The 16,852-nt window shown below is 45.1% G+C and overlaps 1 protein-coding gene across 1 annotated transcript in view; it reads left to right on the top strand.

Annotated features, from left to right (window-relative positions):
* Positions 1–16,852, top strand: part of DOCK2 (dedicator of cytokinesis 2) — a 446,463-nt gene that overhangs the window by 393,421 nt on the left and 36,190 nt on the right. The window contains exons 35-39 of the mRNA XM_003810916.4: positions 3,990–4,146; positions 6,107–6,147; positions 10,646–10,736; positions 11,606–11,725; positions 15,403–15,492. Coding sequence (XP_003810964.1) covers positions 3,990–4,146; positions 6,107–6,147; positions 10,646–10,736; positions 11,606–11,725; positions 15,403–15,492 — 499 coding nt within the window. The remainder of the gene's footprint in view (positions 1–3,989; positions 4,147–6,106; positions 6,148–10,645; positions 10,737–11,605; positions 11,726–15,402; positions 15,493–16,852) is intronic.

The following is a 16,852-nucleotide window of genomic DNA, read 5'->3' on the forward strand; positions in this document are numbered from 1 at the left end:
ATCTGAAAATTGGGGATAAAATATTATCGAGCCCTTAGAGTTTTTGCTGGGAGTCTAGCAATATTAATTATTAGTAGTACAGATTGATTAGGCCTTATCTGAAATGCTTGGGATGAGAAGTAGTTTGGATTTGGGATTTGTTTTTCAGATTTTGAAATAATTATACTTAATAGTTAAGTGTCCCTAATCTGAAAATCCAAAATCCAGAATGCTCCAGTGAGCATTTCCTTTGAGTGTCATGTTAGTGCTCAGAAAGTATGAATTTCACATTTTCACATAGAGGACAGTCCATTTGTATTACTTACAGGTGGATAGCATTGTAGTTTTTTGAAGCCATGAGCCTGCCTATCTTTTCTCCCCTAGGCTAGTCATCTCAGTTCCTCCAGCCTTTCCTCCCAGCCCCTCTTTCAGGGCCTCACTGATACATAGGGCCCCCACTGGGCAGATACAGTCCTGTGGGCACATGGCTTGGATGGGGCCTTGGTGAATAGAACAGAGCTACTCTCCCTGTGGCAACTGCAGCCTTGCATAGGAACACAAGGTTTAAAGCATGGAGTGGGGCTGAATTTCAGTCCTCATGTGCTCTGTGCAGTGCGCAAGCTATATAACCTTACACAGCACTCCAGTTCTCCCTACCCTCAGAGCTCTCTTTGGAGCCCACGCTCATTGATCCACATATATCTGAAAGTGTAAGTCTCACATTGAATGGATTCATAAGACACACCCCTGCCTTTCTGTATTTTATTCCTGCGAATAGTTCTAGAAGTGGTGAGGGAATCGGAAGGTTGAAGCAGATAGATGTATGTTCTTGGGCCTTTATCCTACCCAGACCCTTTCAATCCCTGGAAAAGGACCTGTCACAGGTCATTTCATTTCATTTCATTTCAAGGAATGAAAGAAAGTCCAGTTTCATTAGCACTGACAGAGAGGGGGAGTCTGGGATCCTCCCTTTAAAAGCCTCCAATGCCAAGTGAAAATCAACTGCAGGGAGGAGTGAGCCCCCTCTAGTCCTCCCACAACAGGAGCAGAAGCAGTGTGGCAAGTGTCCACCACCCTTCATTCCACTGCGTGAGGAATTACCTATATTTTCTTATGATTCCCAAAGCTTTTGTCATACTCTGTTGTGGGATTACAAGGTAAACAATTAAACAGGCTTAGCATGCGGTCTGGAACACAGGAAGTACTCAATAAGTGGTAGTATCATTATATATTATGATTAATTTTTATCTATGTTTCCCATGCTAGACTGTGATCTCCTGGAACTCTGAATCCCTAGTTTCTAGAATGCCACATGTTGAGTGGAAGGATGGATAGTGGATGGATGGGTCATTTCTAGCCAATTTTCCCATCCATTTCACCAATCCTAGATGGTTTGAGCACCTTTCTTGCTCCATGCATAAAGAATAGGAAAAGAAAGCAAGCCAAGACCTTTTTCTTCTAAACCCTGGTTTCTCCAAGTGTGGTCCATTGACCCGCAGCACTGGTATCACCTGGGAGATTGTTAGTAAGGCAGCTGCTCAGGAACCAGCCCAGATGTGATGAATCAGAATCTATTAACACAATGCCCCAGTGATCCCCATGCACATGGAAGTTTGCAAAGTCTTGGACAAAACCAGTTGTTCTTTTTTTTTTTTGAGACGGAGTCTTGCTCTGTCGCCCAGGCTGGAGTGCAGTGGCGCGATCTCGGCTCACTGCAAGCTCCACCTCCTGGATTCACACCATTCTCCTGCCTCAGCCTCCCAAGTAGCTGGGACTACAGGCACCCACTACCACGCCCGGCTAATTTTTTGTATTTTTAGTAGAGATGGGGTTTCACCGTGGGAGCCAGGATTGTCTCTATCTCCTGACCTTGTGATCTGCCCACCTCGGCCTCCCAAAGTGCTGGGATTACAGGTGTGAGCCACCGCGCCTGGCCCCAGTTGTTCTTAATGTTAGCTCCATGTTGGAATCTCCTAGAGAATGTAAATAATAAAGTACTGCTGCCTGGGTCCCACCCTCAAAGATTCTAAGGTTATTGACCTAAGTTGAGCATTGGGCTTTGTAAAAGCTCCCCTGGTGATTCTATCATGTGACCAGGGCTGAGAACCTCAGGTCTGGCCAAGCTTAGACCCCGAGATGTCTCCTGCCCTGGAAAGCTTTAAAAAATCACACACCAAACACTAGGAAGAAGCTTTGTTGCATTGTCATTAGGGTGGCACACAGGGCTAGAAGTGACTGTCCCAGGAGGAGGCATGCACAGCTGTGGCTGAGCCAGACAGGTCTAAGTCACAGGGCCATTTGCATCTCCCATTGAGAGCCAGGGAACAGGTGCTTCTCCCAGAGTGAAGATGGATTTGTCTTATCACAGCAACAGTTTGAGACGTCGCCTTCTTGCAGCTTGGCTTGGCTTCTTGGAGGAAATGACCCTCAGAAGTCCTTGCTTTTCTTACCTTTACCCTCCTAAGGGCCCCTGGAGAGTTTCAGTTCCATGGGGAGAGGAGACAGATACAAATCATGTGGTCTGCATAATGTCTACTTGAGATGCCTGGGAACACACTGTGGTGTTTGTCTGTGGGAAAAATATCTCCCCTAAATTTAACAATGATTGGCTTGATTCAACTTACTATCACACTGATACTGGGAAGGTCCTTTAATCTTTCTCAGCCTTCATTTTCTCACCTGCAAAATGGGGAAAATAATTCTCACTTATCAGAATTACTGTGAGGATTTCTTAAGAAAAGTGACTAGTACAGTGTCTGGCACAGAATAAGTAATTAAGAAGAAATAGTCATCAAACAAAATTTTAACCCATCTGTTTCTCCCCACCTAGTCTGTGGGCTGCCAGACAGTAGGTGTGGTTCTTTTCTATATTGATGTCTTTCTCTCTACCACACAATGCCTAGCAACTAATAGATGCTTAAAGATGTTATATTTTTATTTTTGTTTTTAAAATTTAGAATATAAATACTAAAACAAATATTATAATTTTAAAAAATAATTTACACATACTTAAATAGAAAAATGGAGGGTTTTCTTTCCTATTTTCCCACCTAAAGCCTTGTTGGAAACAGCCATCACTACGAGTTTGGTGTCTATCCTTGCTGACTGTACATGGCACTTTATAAGCACATAGAGACACATGATGGCCATGTACACTTGCACACACATGCAGTGTTTGGCAGTAGAGACATGGATGCTGGGGCCAGACTTTTTGATATTCCTGACCAAGTGACCTTGGACAGCTTAGTGGACCTCTCCATGCCTTCGTTTCCCTATCTACAAAAGTCCCATCTCATAAAATTGTGACAGGAGGTTAAATGAGTTACCATTTGCATGAGGTTTAGAATAACACCCTGGCCATGCTAAGCTCTATGTTAGTTGGTTAAGTGAAAAACAAATATTGTTCTGAGACTTACTTTTCTCACCTAGCTCTATATTTTATAGAGCTTTTCATGCCCAGACATATTGAATCTCTCCAATATTTTTAATGTCTTCATAGAATTCCATTTGGTGAATATACTGTAATTTATTTAGGCCTTTCCCAATTGATGAACATTTAAGATAGTTCCATCTATTTCACTATTAGACACAATTTGTGAGTATTATATCTTTGCATACTTCTGAGAATATTTCTGTAGAACAGATTCTGCAAAGTAGAGTTGTGGGGTCAGAGGATATGTGCATTTACAATTTTTACAGATACTATGAAAATTGCTTCCCCAAAAAAGTTTTCTTGATTTATTCTCAGCAGGGGTGGGTAAAAGTGACCATCTCCCCCACCATCATTACCTATATTGGAAACTATTTTATTTTTATTTTTTCCCATTCTGATGTTAGAAAAAAAATTGCTGCACTATATGGATAAATACACGAATAAATGAACAAAAGGAGCAGTCAGGGAACTTGGGTTGACTGACTGATTTTGCATGTGCTCCATCCCACCGCCCACTGGCCCCAGCACAGTCTTTCTCCCCAGCCATGAGCTCACTGCCCTCTGGTCTCTGCCACAGCCTGATGGAGTGTGCTGCAGAGCACCCAACCATTGCCAAGTCGGTGGAGAACTTCGTGAACCTGGTCAAAGGCCTCCTGGAGAAGCTGCTGGATTACCGGGGTGTGATGACAGATGAGAGCAAAGACAACCGCATGAGCTGCACTGTGAACCTGCTGGTGCGTGGGGCTGGCTGGTCCAAGTCAGACCAGAACCCTGTGGGGGGGGCTTGGGCTTGGCTTTGGGTCTCACAATTGTTCTTCATAGGGAAGCAGTGCTTAAGGGCTTTGGAAAGCAGACAAATGTGGAATGGAACATCTGCTGTGCTTTCTGCTAGCTTTGTGTCTTGAGGCCGTCACTTCACCTTTCTATGCCTGCCTCCTTATTTATAACATGAAATTAATGCATATTCCCTTTAGCACTCAACACATCACATGGAAGGAAGATGACAGTATAGACTGGCTAAGAGTATGAGCTTTGGAGTCACACAGCCTCTGGGTTTCCATCCTATATCTGATAATTAATAGGATGGACAAACTAAGGAAATGTTCTGAAGTCTTAGTTTGCTTATCTATTACATGGAGAAAATAATGGTTCCAATTTCATTAGGTTGTGTTGTCCTGGCCCATGGTTAAATGCTCACTATGTATTAGTTTCCTTCTTCTTATAGAATGGAGTCACACTAATAACTAGAATTGGTGTTACTATGAACCAGGTTAACCAGAGAAGCTAACCCCAGACCCAAGTTCTTAACCCCTATATTCCATGAGCTCCCATGGGCTGGCTGCCAAGCAGCCTCTCTCACATGCTCTGTGATTCGATCAGGAGACAGGTAGGTAAGCAGCCATAATGCTTCATATTCACCGTGTCATCCCACCTTAAAGTGGTTTAAAAGAATGAAGTTGACCAAAAGGCCATGTGGCATCCATCACATCAACCTCCCTACCATTCCCAAGGCTCCTGAAACACAAAACCTGTCCCCAGAGCTCTGTTGTGTGGCCTCCCTTTACCCTAAATAGACTTTTTTTTTCAACAGCCTAGATATTGCCATTGATTTTCCAGAATGCCGAGGAGAGTTTAAAAATCCTGATGACAGCAGAAAGGAATTCATTGCTAATAACTCCACCAGGCCCAGTTTACATAAAGATCATGAAGAGGTGTTTTCCATGAGCTGAGCAGCTTCTCTCTAAGGAGAGACAGAGTTGGTTGAGGAAAGTGACCTTTAACAGCCAGCTAAGATCAGGGAGAATGCTTGGGACAGACAGTTCTCCAAGCACTGAGACACCACTAGTTTTTAGTGCATTGCTTAAATATGGTGTCAAGGAGGAGGGTGGGGATGGAGGTGGTATCAGGACAAATGATGTCCAGTATGATTTGCCACCCATTGACTGTGTGCTCTGGAACATGTCACCGCCCTTCTCTGACCCTCAGGTGCACGTGGGTGTGCTGCATTAAACCAGGATATACACCTGGTGTGGCTCATGGATTGGACCAGGACCACCTGGCTCAGAATCTGTAGGGACTTGTTTAAAAAATGCCACAGGATTAGGATCTCTGGTGGTGAGGTCCAGGGCAGCTACTAATCTAAATGGCCCCTGAGCTGGAATAGGGACCTAGATTCCTACGTATTGCCAAGTTTAAATGTTTTGGCGACAGAATCCCATATAATTCCTGATAGTTCTGCACTATCAGGAATTCTGATCTCTTACTATTACCGAGGTGCTACCACTCACTTTCCAACTCAGGTTCTTTCCAGTGCAAGGCCTGAGCTTTGAAACATCAAGCTGGGCTGCCTTTCAATGTGGGCTTGGTCAAAGTAGACTACCCCAGTCTTGGCAGCCCACCTCTCAATGCAGCAAAACACTGAACTGCACCTCCTGATATGTGATGGCTGAGACACATCAAGTCCTCTCTGTTCCTTTATAGTCTAAGGGTCAGGGAAGTGATTTTCAAAGCAGAATCTTCCAATTAGGCTGTTTGATGCATCTTTGGTGCATCCAGGAAAATAAGTTTCTTATTCCTATCTCAGGGTACCCAGATAGTAGACAGCAATCTTCCTCTCATCTTCATCACCACACCCTTGACCTCTGTGATATTGCAAAGAACAACACTCATCATTGTTTTTCCTCCCCTACCTAGAATTTCTACAAAGATAACAACAGGGAGGAGATGTACATAAGGTAAGATTCATATTTTCTAAAATCCAGACCTGCTGTGTCACTTTCCTGCTCAGTATCCATCGATGGCTCCCTGCTGCCTTCAGGATAAAATTTAAACTTCTCTTCTTGACATTCAGGCCCTCTGTGTTCTGATTCCTGTCAATTTCTCCAGATTCAATTCCTTTCATTCTCCCACAGTCAGCCCCATAAAACCACGTGAAATCGTCTGGCCTTCCATGCTGTCCTGTTGTTCCCACAGATCATATTTTCCTTAAGAGTGAATACTTTGTGATTTGAACTGTTGGGGTGCATTTGCGTTGTTGCGGGCCTGACCTTGGATAAATTACTGTGAAGCCTGAGTCCAGACATGTAGTAAGACCATTGACTAGCCCAGTTTTGAAGGGAAAAAAAAAGATACTAAGATGCATGATATCTGCATCCTTGTAGGCATTTAAATGATATTATTTGAATATATCATGAAGGTTTTTTGGGGACATTAGCCTGAAGCAAAGAACTCCTTTGCCAGTTTTTCTCAGAATCTCATATTTTTTTCTGCAATTTAAAAATTATTGTTACTTTTATTTATAATAAAAAATATATACTTATTACAAAACAAAAATAAACTTATAAAATATGGGCAAGCAACACAAAAAATGAAATAAATTCCCATAATCCATACATATTTCCAGGACTTTTTTATATTTATATATACATTGAATTCTATGCATGCATATTTTTTGCAAAAATGGGTTTATATTACTTGTAATTTATTCTTTGCTTTTTCTAACTTGACAAGAACTCCATGTTGACAGATGTATATCAACATCATTTTTAATGAAACTATAAAATTTTTTCCAGAATATATCATCATTTATATAGCCAATCCTATATTGTTGAACATTTAGATTGTTTCCAACTTTTTCTACAATAAAAAGCACAAAAACAAATTTTTTTTTTTTTTTTTTTTTTAAAGACAGTTTCACTCTTGTTGCCCAGGCTGGAGTGCAGTGGTGCCTATTCAGCTCACTGCAACCTCTGCCTCCCGGGTTCAAGTGATTCTCCTGCCTCAGCCTCCTGAGTAGCTGGGACTACAGGCCTGCACCACCACACCTGGCTAATTTTGTACTTTTAGTAGAGACGGGGTTTCACCATGTTGGCCAGGCTGGTCTTGAGCTCCCAACCTCAGGTGATCCACCCACCTTGGCCTCTCAAAGTGCTGGGATTACAGGCGTGAGCCACTGCGTCCGGCCACAACAACAAAATTCTTGGACGTATACCTTTATGCACATCCTTATGAGGTTGGAGCCCTTGAGGTAGAGTCAACCAGAAGATTGAGGAGCAAGGTATTTACAGGGCTTTTGTCACATTCTGTCAGAGGGCAGAAACTTCAAGTCTACGCTCACTCTGCTATTACGGCAGATATATCTAGGTACCTAGTTTAGCATTACTCCAGAAATAGGAGCTATCATTTGGAGAAAAATAATTTTATAGGTTGTCCTGAGTTTGGGATATTTATAACATCACTAGTCATACCTTATTGTAGCAGCACAAAGCTTTGGGGTCTGAAGGACCTCGGTCCTTGCCTCACTTTTTCTGTAACCTTGGATAAATTACTCAATCTTTCTGGGTTGAGGTTTTCCTACCTGTAGAATGTTTCCATCCTACCTTCTGTTTTGAGGATTAAATGAAGTACTATAGGTAATATGGCTGCCACATGGTTTCCTCCCTCCAACCTTGTTTCTCCCCTTCTCATTTTAGAAACACAGACGGCAAATCCCAGACCTCCACAAGCTTTGGAGATTTGAGGCCCGTAGTAATCTAAGAAAACCATATTTATCTAAACCAGACTGCAAACAGGGTATAGTCTGAAAATCTGTTCTGTTTGGCAGGCAGAATATTTAAAAACATTTTTAATTGGCTGCCAACATTTAAAAATCTGGAGATTTTACATAAAAATCAAAATTTCCCTTTTCTCCTGGAAAACTCAGAAGGTGTGACAACACTGGGCCCTCGTCCTATTCTGACGACTGTTAGCCGAACCGGGTGGTGGCAGCCATTCTGGACAGGCCTGGAGCACTGTCATCAGGACATCATCTCTATTCCCTACTGTGCTACTCCCCGTCCACCTCGCTCAAGCACCTGCCATCTGGAGGTGCTTGAGTTTGGTATCCCTGGTTGAGGGATGTCTTCTTTTTACTAGGGTGCCTTCTTTTGGGTTCTGTAGCAGATCATCAGACCCTTGAGTTAACAAGAGGAGAGGGTGCCAAAGGAGGAGTTGAAAGTAGCAGGGAAGCTCTCCCCTGGGCTGCTCTCCCCAAGTTTTTTGAACTCAGCCATCTAGGGGTCTAAGGCATCGAGGATGGGCAGGAGGAGATAAGGCAGAATTAAGCCATGTGTGCACACAGAGGTGTTTCTAAATTCCAAACTCTCTACATGGAGGTCATGTGCAATTTCACGGTTAACTCCGATTGGCAGAATATTAGGCGGGAGGAAAGTGGAAAGGCTGTGTCTGTGAAAGCAGAAATCACTGAGCTTGAAATCTGCTTCTGGTTCTGGCTCTTTTAACCTGGATCTCAGTTTTCTCATCTTAACAGAGTTATTGGAAGGATGAATTGATAAAAATACATGATAATAAAACACCCATTTTTTGAATGAATGAATGAACAAATGTTTCTGCCTGGGAAGCTCTCCCAACTCATCCCCTTCCCCTTCAGATCAACTGTTATGCCACGGGAACCTTTTTAGAAGCCCCTCTTCTCCCCACCTGGATAAAGCGTGCTCTCCTAGTACCATAGACCACTCCTTCACAACACATATCATCGCTGTGTTCTTGCTGTTATGTATCTGATGATTTGATTCATGCCTGTCTCTTCTCCTAGACTCTAATCCCAAACCCTGAGAACAGTGCCTGCGTTTGTCACTGTTTATCTCTAAGGCCTGGTATAGCCTGGATGCCCGGTACAGCTTTGCTGAATGAATAAGTGAATGAACAAAAGACTGCCAGGGCATCCCAGCACAGCAGCTATCAAATCACCACTAGGTGACCTTTCCTCGCCTCAAAATCTTTGGCGGTCCCTGCCCTGATTTCAGGCAGCCTACATTTGACCCACTGACCCATTTTATGTGGCAGGAACACTGAACATTCGCTTCTCCTTTGGTGAGCTTCGTGCAGAAAGCCTTTTTCCCAAAAGGAAAATAAACCAGAGCATTGAGACACGCATTGAGTGGAGATGCCCGAGAAACCCTGTGTTCCCTGGTGTGAGACAGTGGGTCAGGGTAGAATGCTGGCACCATGGCAGGCATTCCCTGCCTCTCCTCTCACAGGAAGAAATCAGCATATCCCCTCACCACATTACTTAGAGTTGGGTTTAAATAAATCCTGCTAATGATATGCAGGTCACCGATGCAGTGGTTCATTGCCTCTGGATTCTGTTTCCAACGGTGGCAGGAGAGAATGTTTTGTAGAGGAATCTAGTTCACAGTGATAATAGGTAATAACTGTCACTGCTCAGTGCCGGCTACAGGCTAATCACTTTCAGTGAATACTTGCATTTCTTAGCAGCAATGCAAGCTGTCATGTATTGAGCCTTTTGTAAGACACACATGGTCTCCTTGGCCCTTTATATGCCCAGTCACTTTATAGATAGGTTCTGTGAATGTTGCCATTTTACAGATGAGCAAACTAAGGCACAGAGAAGTTAATTCACTGCCCCTTAATACCTATTATGGATCAGTTATCTAAGAATTTTCCAAAGCGCCCTTCCTTTGTCCTTGTTCTCATCCTCAGTACCCGTCAGTTATATTGCCATCTCATGGTTCATAACTGGGATCTCACTTTTCAAAGGGACAGGAAGTTAAAATGTGACTGCAGTCAAATAGCTAACTCTTCCTACTGACAGCTCAAGGTCTACATATGAATATCTGTTCTCCAGCCCCTGATCCACTTCCTTTTATTACCAAAAAATGCACTTACTTACACCCAGAGAACTCTGCAGAGAGGGGTAGGAACTGCCCCTTATAGCTGCCGTGGCTTGTTCATACTCCTTCAATGACACAGTGATTAAGAGCAGGCATCATGTCCTGACTCTTCTGTTTATTAGCACAGAACTCCTGATAAATTGTCTCTCTCTCTCCTTCCTTTATTTCTCTTGCTTGTCATATTGCATTGGCCAGACCATTCATTATCAAGTTGCATGTTAGCTGGAATGGCACCTAACTTATCCAGGCAATAGTTCTCTCATCTGAAAAGAGGAATTCCTGAGACTCATCTCATAGGGTTGCCATAAATATTAAGTAATCTAAGAAATTTAAAATAGTTAGCTTAGTACCTGTCATGCACTAAGTAACCAACATGCACTAGGCGCTGTCATTACCCACTCAAAGTTCTGGTTATCCCGGAAGGAGGACTTTCTTGCGACCCAGAGAGGTGCCCAGTTGTTCTCTGGGCTCCTGCTTGTCCCTGCCAGGTGTCTCCTTTTCACTGCACCTGGTAGCTTACTGCATATTTTCCCTCAAACAGGTACCTGTACAAACTCCGCGATCTTCACCTGGACTGTGACAATTACACAGAGGCTGCCTACACGCTCCTTCTCCACACCTGGCTTCTCAAGGTACAGTCACTTTGGGTGAAGGGCATTTATGCTGGGATCCTGACAGGGCCTCACAGCAAGTTGAAGAGTGAAAAAAGAAAAAAAAGAAAAAGAATCCAAACATTTTGTTTTGCCCTGTGTCTCCAAACTCTTGAGCTGGCAGGATACTTTTTGCACTGCTTCCCTGGTCACATGTGGTTTTGAGTGATCTTTACATTTAGCAACAACAACCCCTCTTCGAGATACATTTTGCAGCTTTATATAATATCCAAACTGCTATTCATGGTAAATCATTGGCATGCCCACTGAGCTGCATTCCTTCTGTTGAGAACTTAGCTGTAGCTGGGAAAAAAATCAGAATGATTTCCTTTGGCTTTGGGAGAGCTGGGAGCATGTTTCTTAGGGGTTCAATGTAAATATCTACAAACAACACACAGAGAGCCAATAAAGAGTAAGATAAGTGCAACTCAACAAAAACCAGGAGGCTTCACAAGTGGAAATTGCAGCCCAGCATCTCTCTGACTGACACTGGCACCCAGGACAGGCAGGGGGAAGCTAGCAGAGGGGAGGGTGTTTGCAGGGCTTCATCTGACTCCTGATCACTGTGGTTTTAATATTTCATGTTCCCTCATTTGTCTGTTTTGGGACTTGGGACATTAGTGCTGCCTGGAGGGCAACCTCCAAATATCCTGAGTACTCATGCCTCAAAAGGGCAGCCTCTCCAGTGGTACCCCAAGTTTCCAGAAATAAGCTGAGTTCAAGAAAGGAGGAGAGATGGAAAGGACAGGGTGTGTGTTGGGGGGGGGTGGTTCCTGCCTTTAATCCTAGGAAGACACCTGCTCTTGGCAGCCTCTCGGCCCTGTGTGACTTCCTGTGTCTTCTCTTCACAGTGGTCGGATGAGCAGTGTGCATCACAGGTCATGCAGACAGGCCAGCAGCACCCCCAGACACACCGGCAGCTCAAGGAGACGCTCTACGAGACCATCATAGGCTACTTTGACAAAGGAAAGGTAATCTGTCCCTGCCCACCCCCCGTGGGGACCCTAGCCACTGGAAGGATGGTTCTCTCCCATACCTTACATCCAATCCATCCTCAGCTCTGTCAGATATCCCTGCAAATCCTAACTCTGATCACTTCTCTCCACTTCCTCTCCATCTCCATTCCTTCCACCTCCATGTAAGGCACCGACATTGCTCACCTGGGCACTGCGATGGATCCTAAACAACTTTCCTGCTTCCTCCACTACCCCCAACAGATCATCCTCCATATAGCAGATAGGATGATCATAAAGCATAGATTGGATTATGCCATTCCCCCACTCGCAGTTTCTCAATGGCTCTCCCAATCTACTTAAAACAAATTACACAATCCTTCCCATGGCCCATGAGGCCCCACATGAGCTGTGCCCTGGCTGCCTCTCTCATTTCATCCCTGCTGGGGTCCCTCTTGCTCACGTGCTCTATGCCAAGCTCTTTTCAAACTCAGGGACTGTGTACTTGCTTTTCCCAGCTGGAAGCATTCCTCCACCATAGCTGCCCACTGGAACGCTGTGCTTCACTCAGATGTCACATGCTAGGGAGGCCTTCCCTGACCACCACTAGACAAACCAGCAGCACCACTGCCCCAGGTTACCCTTATGGCTTCTTCAAAGCACTTGTTCCTATAAGACATCATCTTGTTCATTTTCTTTTTACTTGTTTATTTTCTGGCTCCCCAATTTAGAATGCTATGAGAGCAGAGACTTGTCTTGCCCACTGCTAAATGCCCAGTGACTAGGACAGAACCTAGGAAGTTCCCAGTGAATATGTAGGCCTATGTCCTAGGTTCTGTTCTAATCACTGGGCATTCATAAATGAATGAACTGAATGGATAAATGACATGCAGTGTCATCCTTGATCTTTAAACAGCAAGGATGCTTGGCTAGGTTTGGTCGGGAGATTGGCCAGACCAGCTGCTGCTCAGCTCCAGCCTCTGGTGGACCTTCAGGAAGTACCAGCCCCAAAACTGCCATGCACCCTATAGAGAACATTGCTCGGTGGCCACATGCTCAAGTTTTGGAGCCAGATGGCCCATCTGCAATACTTGCTCCTCTACCACCTACTCTTCCCTTGACCTAAGAGACTCCAATTCCCCACCCATAACAGTGAGATGCTAATAGTACCTTCTTTCTAGTTGTACTGTGAAAATAGAGTGAGAAAATGCACGTAGAGCACCCTGCATAGGACCTAGTGCGTAGTAATAGCTGGTGAAATGTCAGTAACCGTCATCATTATCCTACTCCACCGCTTCCTTCTCAAGCCTTTCCTGAGTCCTCTGGCTTACCTGCAGCCCTCCCTCTCCTCTGCAATGCAAGACCTCTTACAGTTCATCAGGACATAATTTAGCACTTAATTTGGGCCTGTCCTGTCACTGTAGTTTATTGCATCTGTCTTAGTCGGACCCTTCTACCTTCTCTGGAAAGATAAAATGAGGTAATGTCTGTGGAAGGGCTTATAAATTCCCAAGGCTCAAGCAGTTGGAGAGCACTGTTTTCATAATTTACAATTATAAGCCTCTTGAGGGCAGAGATGCTGCCATCCCTTGAACCTCCTGCCCTGCTGGGTGTCAAGTCAGAGCTTACTATTTGTTTATCAGCTGATTAAGTATGTTGCAGTGTGAGAGCCTAAAAGTACACGTTGAGCTTTGTCCTCAGCAAGATATTCAATTCAGCCCACTCTGTGCTGAGCAGAGAGGAAAAAGGCATGATCCCCAACCTCAAAAACTTACTGTCTAGTGGGCAAAACAGACATGCCAATAATAATATTTTTTGCATTGCCCTTTGGCATTGTGCAATAATGGGGAAAAAGGCAAAGGAACAGGGTGGTGCCAAAGTACTTTGAGAGCAGAGAGGAGGGAGCAGATGGGTACAGCTTACCCTGAAAGCCACTGCTATGGAAGCTTCTAGAAGGAAGCCCAAACTCCTCAGTGCCCCCTCAGCTTTCGTTCCCTATACTTCCTCAGGGAGGCTCATTGCTCCAGGCACACATGCTGGCTTTCTACTCCATAAGTTCATCTTGCCATCACCCGATAGACTCCTCTAAATTCCTCAAAACCAAACGATTTCATCTATTGATGTATATCCTCTGTCCACTTATGTTCCATGAGAGTAGAGTCTGTGTCTCGTCCATCTTTATATCTGTTTCATTACTGCACACCACACCATGCCCAGAACCCACCGTGTGCTTAGTAATGAATGTGTAAGACTCAGAGAAATTAGTGACTGTTGGAGGTCCCAGTGGCCACACAGGCAGACCTGAGAGGAAATCCCAGGCACCTGACTTCCTGCCCCGCCCTTTCCCTGGTCTCTTAGTGATCTCTTAACCCATGGGGAGAGCGTTTCTTCTCTCTGTTCACATTATGGTGAGAAGTAGACAAAGACCTATACTTGAGCCCAACAGTCCCCTGGCCCAGCCCAGGGGGATTACCCCAAACTTCAGGCTCAAGGTGAAGAGAAAACCCCAGCCTGGCCCATATACTTGATTCCTCCTCCCAGCACATAAAGCGTTTTTATGCTGCTTGCTAAGCTGTCCGTGGGTTTACAGCCGTGGCTTCTCCACTCGGCACTTGGTTTTATTTATTTTTATGCTTGGATGCAGAGAGAGCACTTTTGCTACACAGCTCACACTGCATTTTGGCAACCTCCCCTCTCTCCTCCTCCTACCTCCCCCAGCTTCTCCATTTAGGTGCATTTTCCATTTTAAACTGAAGGTGAAATGTAATGGGTATCCCTAGAGATTGCCAGCCTCCGGTCCACCCTGCATCTCCCCTGACTCTGCAGACCGTCCTGACCTCCTTCAGTCTAAGAGAGTGAGGTGATCTATTGACTCTCGTCTAAGACAGAGGAGAGAATTATCCACTATGTCTAGGGTTTCTTTGTTTAGAATTTTTTCTCTCAAGATGGAGAAGACCTACTATTAAAGAAAAGTCTTAATTTTTTTTTAATATTCTAGCACCACCCCTTCCACCTCTGTGCTACCTGACTCTACTTCCACACATCAAATAATCCCATTAAAAAGTGACAGGATTGGCAGAGTAGAAGAATCCCAGGACTGCATATCAGGAGAACTGGGGCCTGGTCCCAACTTTGTCCCTGGAAACTCTGACCTTGAGCCACCTTGCTCACTTCTCTGTGAGCCATTTATCTTTGGAAAAGGGGGCCAACACCTCCCTGAGGAGGCTGAGGGAATCAAAGGTTTCATTCACTAAACATGAGCACGTGGGAGGCAGGGACTGAAGAGCAAGGCCCTGGAGACACACACGGGGGCTTACATCCTGACCCTGCTTTTAGTGAGGCGTTTTGACCCGGGACAGGTTGCTGGGCCTCTCTGAACCTCTGTTTCTTACCTGGACAATGAAGATGCTGTCAGTTACCTCTCAGAGTGGTTGTGAAGAATCAGAGCACGTAAATAAAGGGTTTAGCCTCATCTGTGCCTACTCAATTGTTTATCAAGAAACTCCGGTGAGAGGCCAGAGGAAGGTCGTCCTCTCTAGGAAGCCCCCGGCCCCTCCGTATGGCGGTGGATCTGGGTCAGAGCAAGGTTTCCCCTCAGTCCCAGGAAGCACAGCTACGCCTGAGTCCCTTCCTCAGCAAGGGCTCTGCAAACCCGGTGGTGCCACCTCACCTTTGTCCCTGTGACCTTCCTGTAGATGTGGGAAGAGGCCATAAGTCTGTGCAAGGAGCTGGCGGAACAGTACGAGATGGAGATCTTTGACTATGAGCTGCTCAGCCAGAACCTGGTAAGGCATCCCCTGGGAAGGCTGAATGCCCTGCAGGCTGGGTGCTCAGGGCCTCAGCTCACCCCAGATCCTGGGGAGATGGGGATGAGGGCCAGGCGGGGTTAGGGAAATAGAAAATGAACGGAAGTAGGACCTGAGAGAGGCTGTATTGAGCATCTCCCTTCCTGTGGGGAGTATTTTCAAAGAGAAATGTTGTGGGGAAATGCTTCGGTGACAGCTCCTCAGAGGGAGCATTGAGTACCTGCGAGGGGCTGCAACTGCCGCCGCTGCTGCAGCCCCAATAAACGCTGTGCTACGTTTGCAGTAAAAGTTCCACAAATCACTAAACCAATTAAATAAAAACACAAATTTGTGCTTTCTGATTAACAGATAGATCACATTAAAATGCTCCCCATCTGGTTACTCCCATTAGCATCTCCATGCTCAGGATTTGGTGGGGGAAGTGGAGAGTGGGGGAAGCCAGCCCAGCCAATCCTGCTTGTACTGCAGAAGCCTGGGTTTGGCGGGGAGTTGGACTCTGCAGGGAAATGCAGAACTCTTTGGCTGCTTCCCTCCCGCCCATCCTCCCCACATGTTTTCTGGCTGCCTGAGCAGCAGGACCCCAGGGACCCCTCTTAGCCCACTTAGAGAGGCCAGGCCAGCGACTTACAGAGTCAGAATGTTAGGAGAGGATTGATAGCTTTTGGTGGGGGGAAGGTATAGTGATCTTGTTAAAAACAGCTGAGCTGTTAACTGTTTTCACTGTTTGTAAGATAATACACAAATACACGCACATGTGCTTGCACCAAGAGACACCTGATACCTGCCCCGCGTGTACCTCCACATAGATGTTTGCCAATGCCTATGCCCAAGACACACACACATACACACACACACACACACACACACACAGACACAGGATACATTCAAGCACACACTAATGTATGTGCACTTGCCTGCACAGAGTCCACATCACACAGGCCCCCGTCTAGATCCACATATATCTTCCAGATTGTATCAAATGGAAGATGCCATCGATCATACACCATTCTTTTTATTGTGCCATGTCATGATTCCTTCAGGGCCAACTGCAGTTATAAGATGCCATTAGGTGTAAAGTAAGATTCAGACTGTTTCCAGAGATGTTAAAATACGAAAAACACACACCTCTTAGAATAGATGAAATGTCTTAGGTATGCATGCACAGGAAAACATCTGTATCAGGGGGCATTTATTCATTCCATAGCCTCACAAATCCATGCCCAAGTGTGCATGGAGGTGGGAGCAGAGACGCAATGATGGGAACCCTGAATGCAACTAACTGGGTTCAGCTCCATGCTTACTGGCTGCTTTACGAGATACCATTTCTTTATCTGCAAAA

This window comes from Pan paniscus, chromosome 4 (genome assembly GCF_029289425.2).
Source record: "Pan paniscus chromosome 4, NHGRI_mPanPan1-v2.0_pri, whole genome shotgun sequence".
In the NCBI taxonomy this organism is placed as follows: domain Eukaryota; kingdom Metazoa; phylum Chordata; class Mammalia; order Primates; family Hominidae; genus Pan; species Pan paniscus.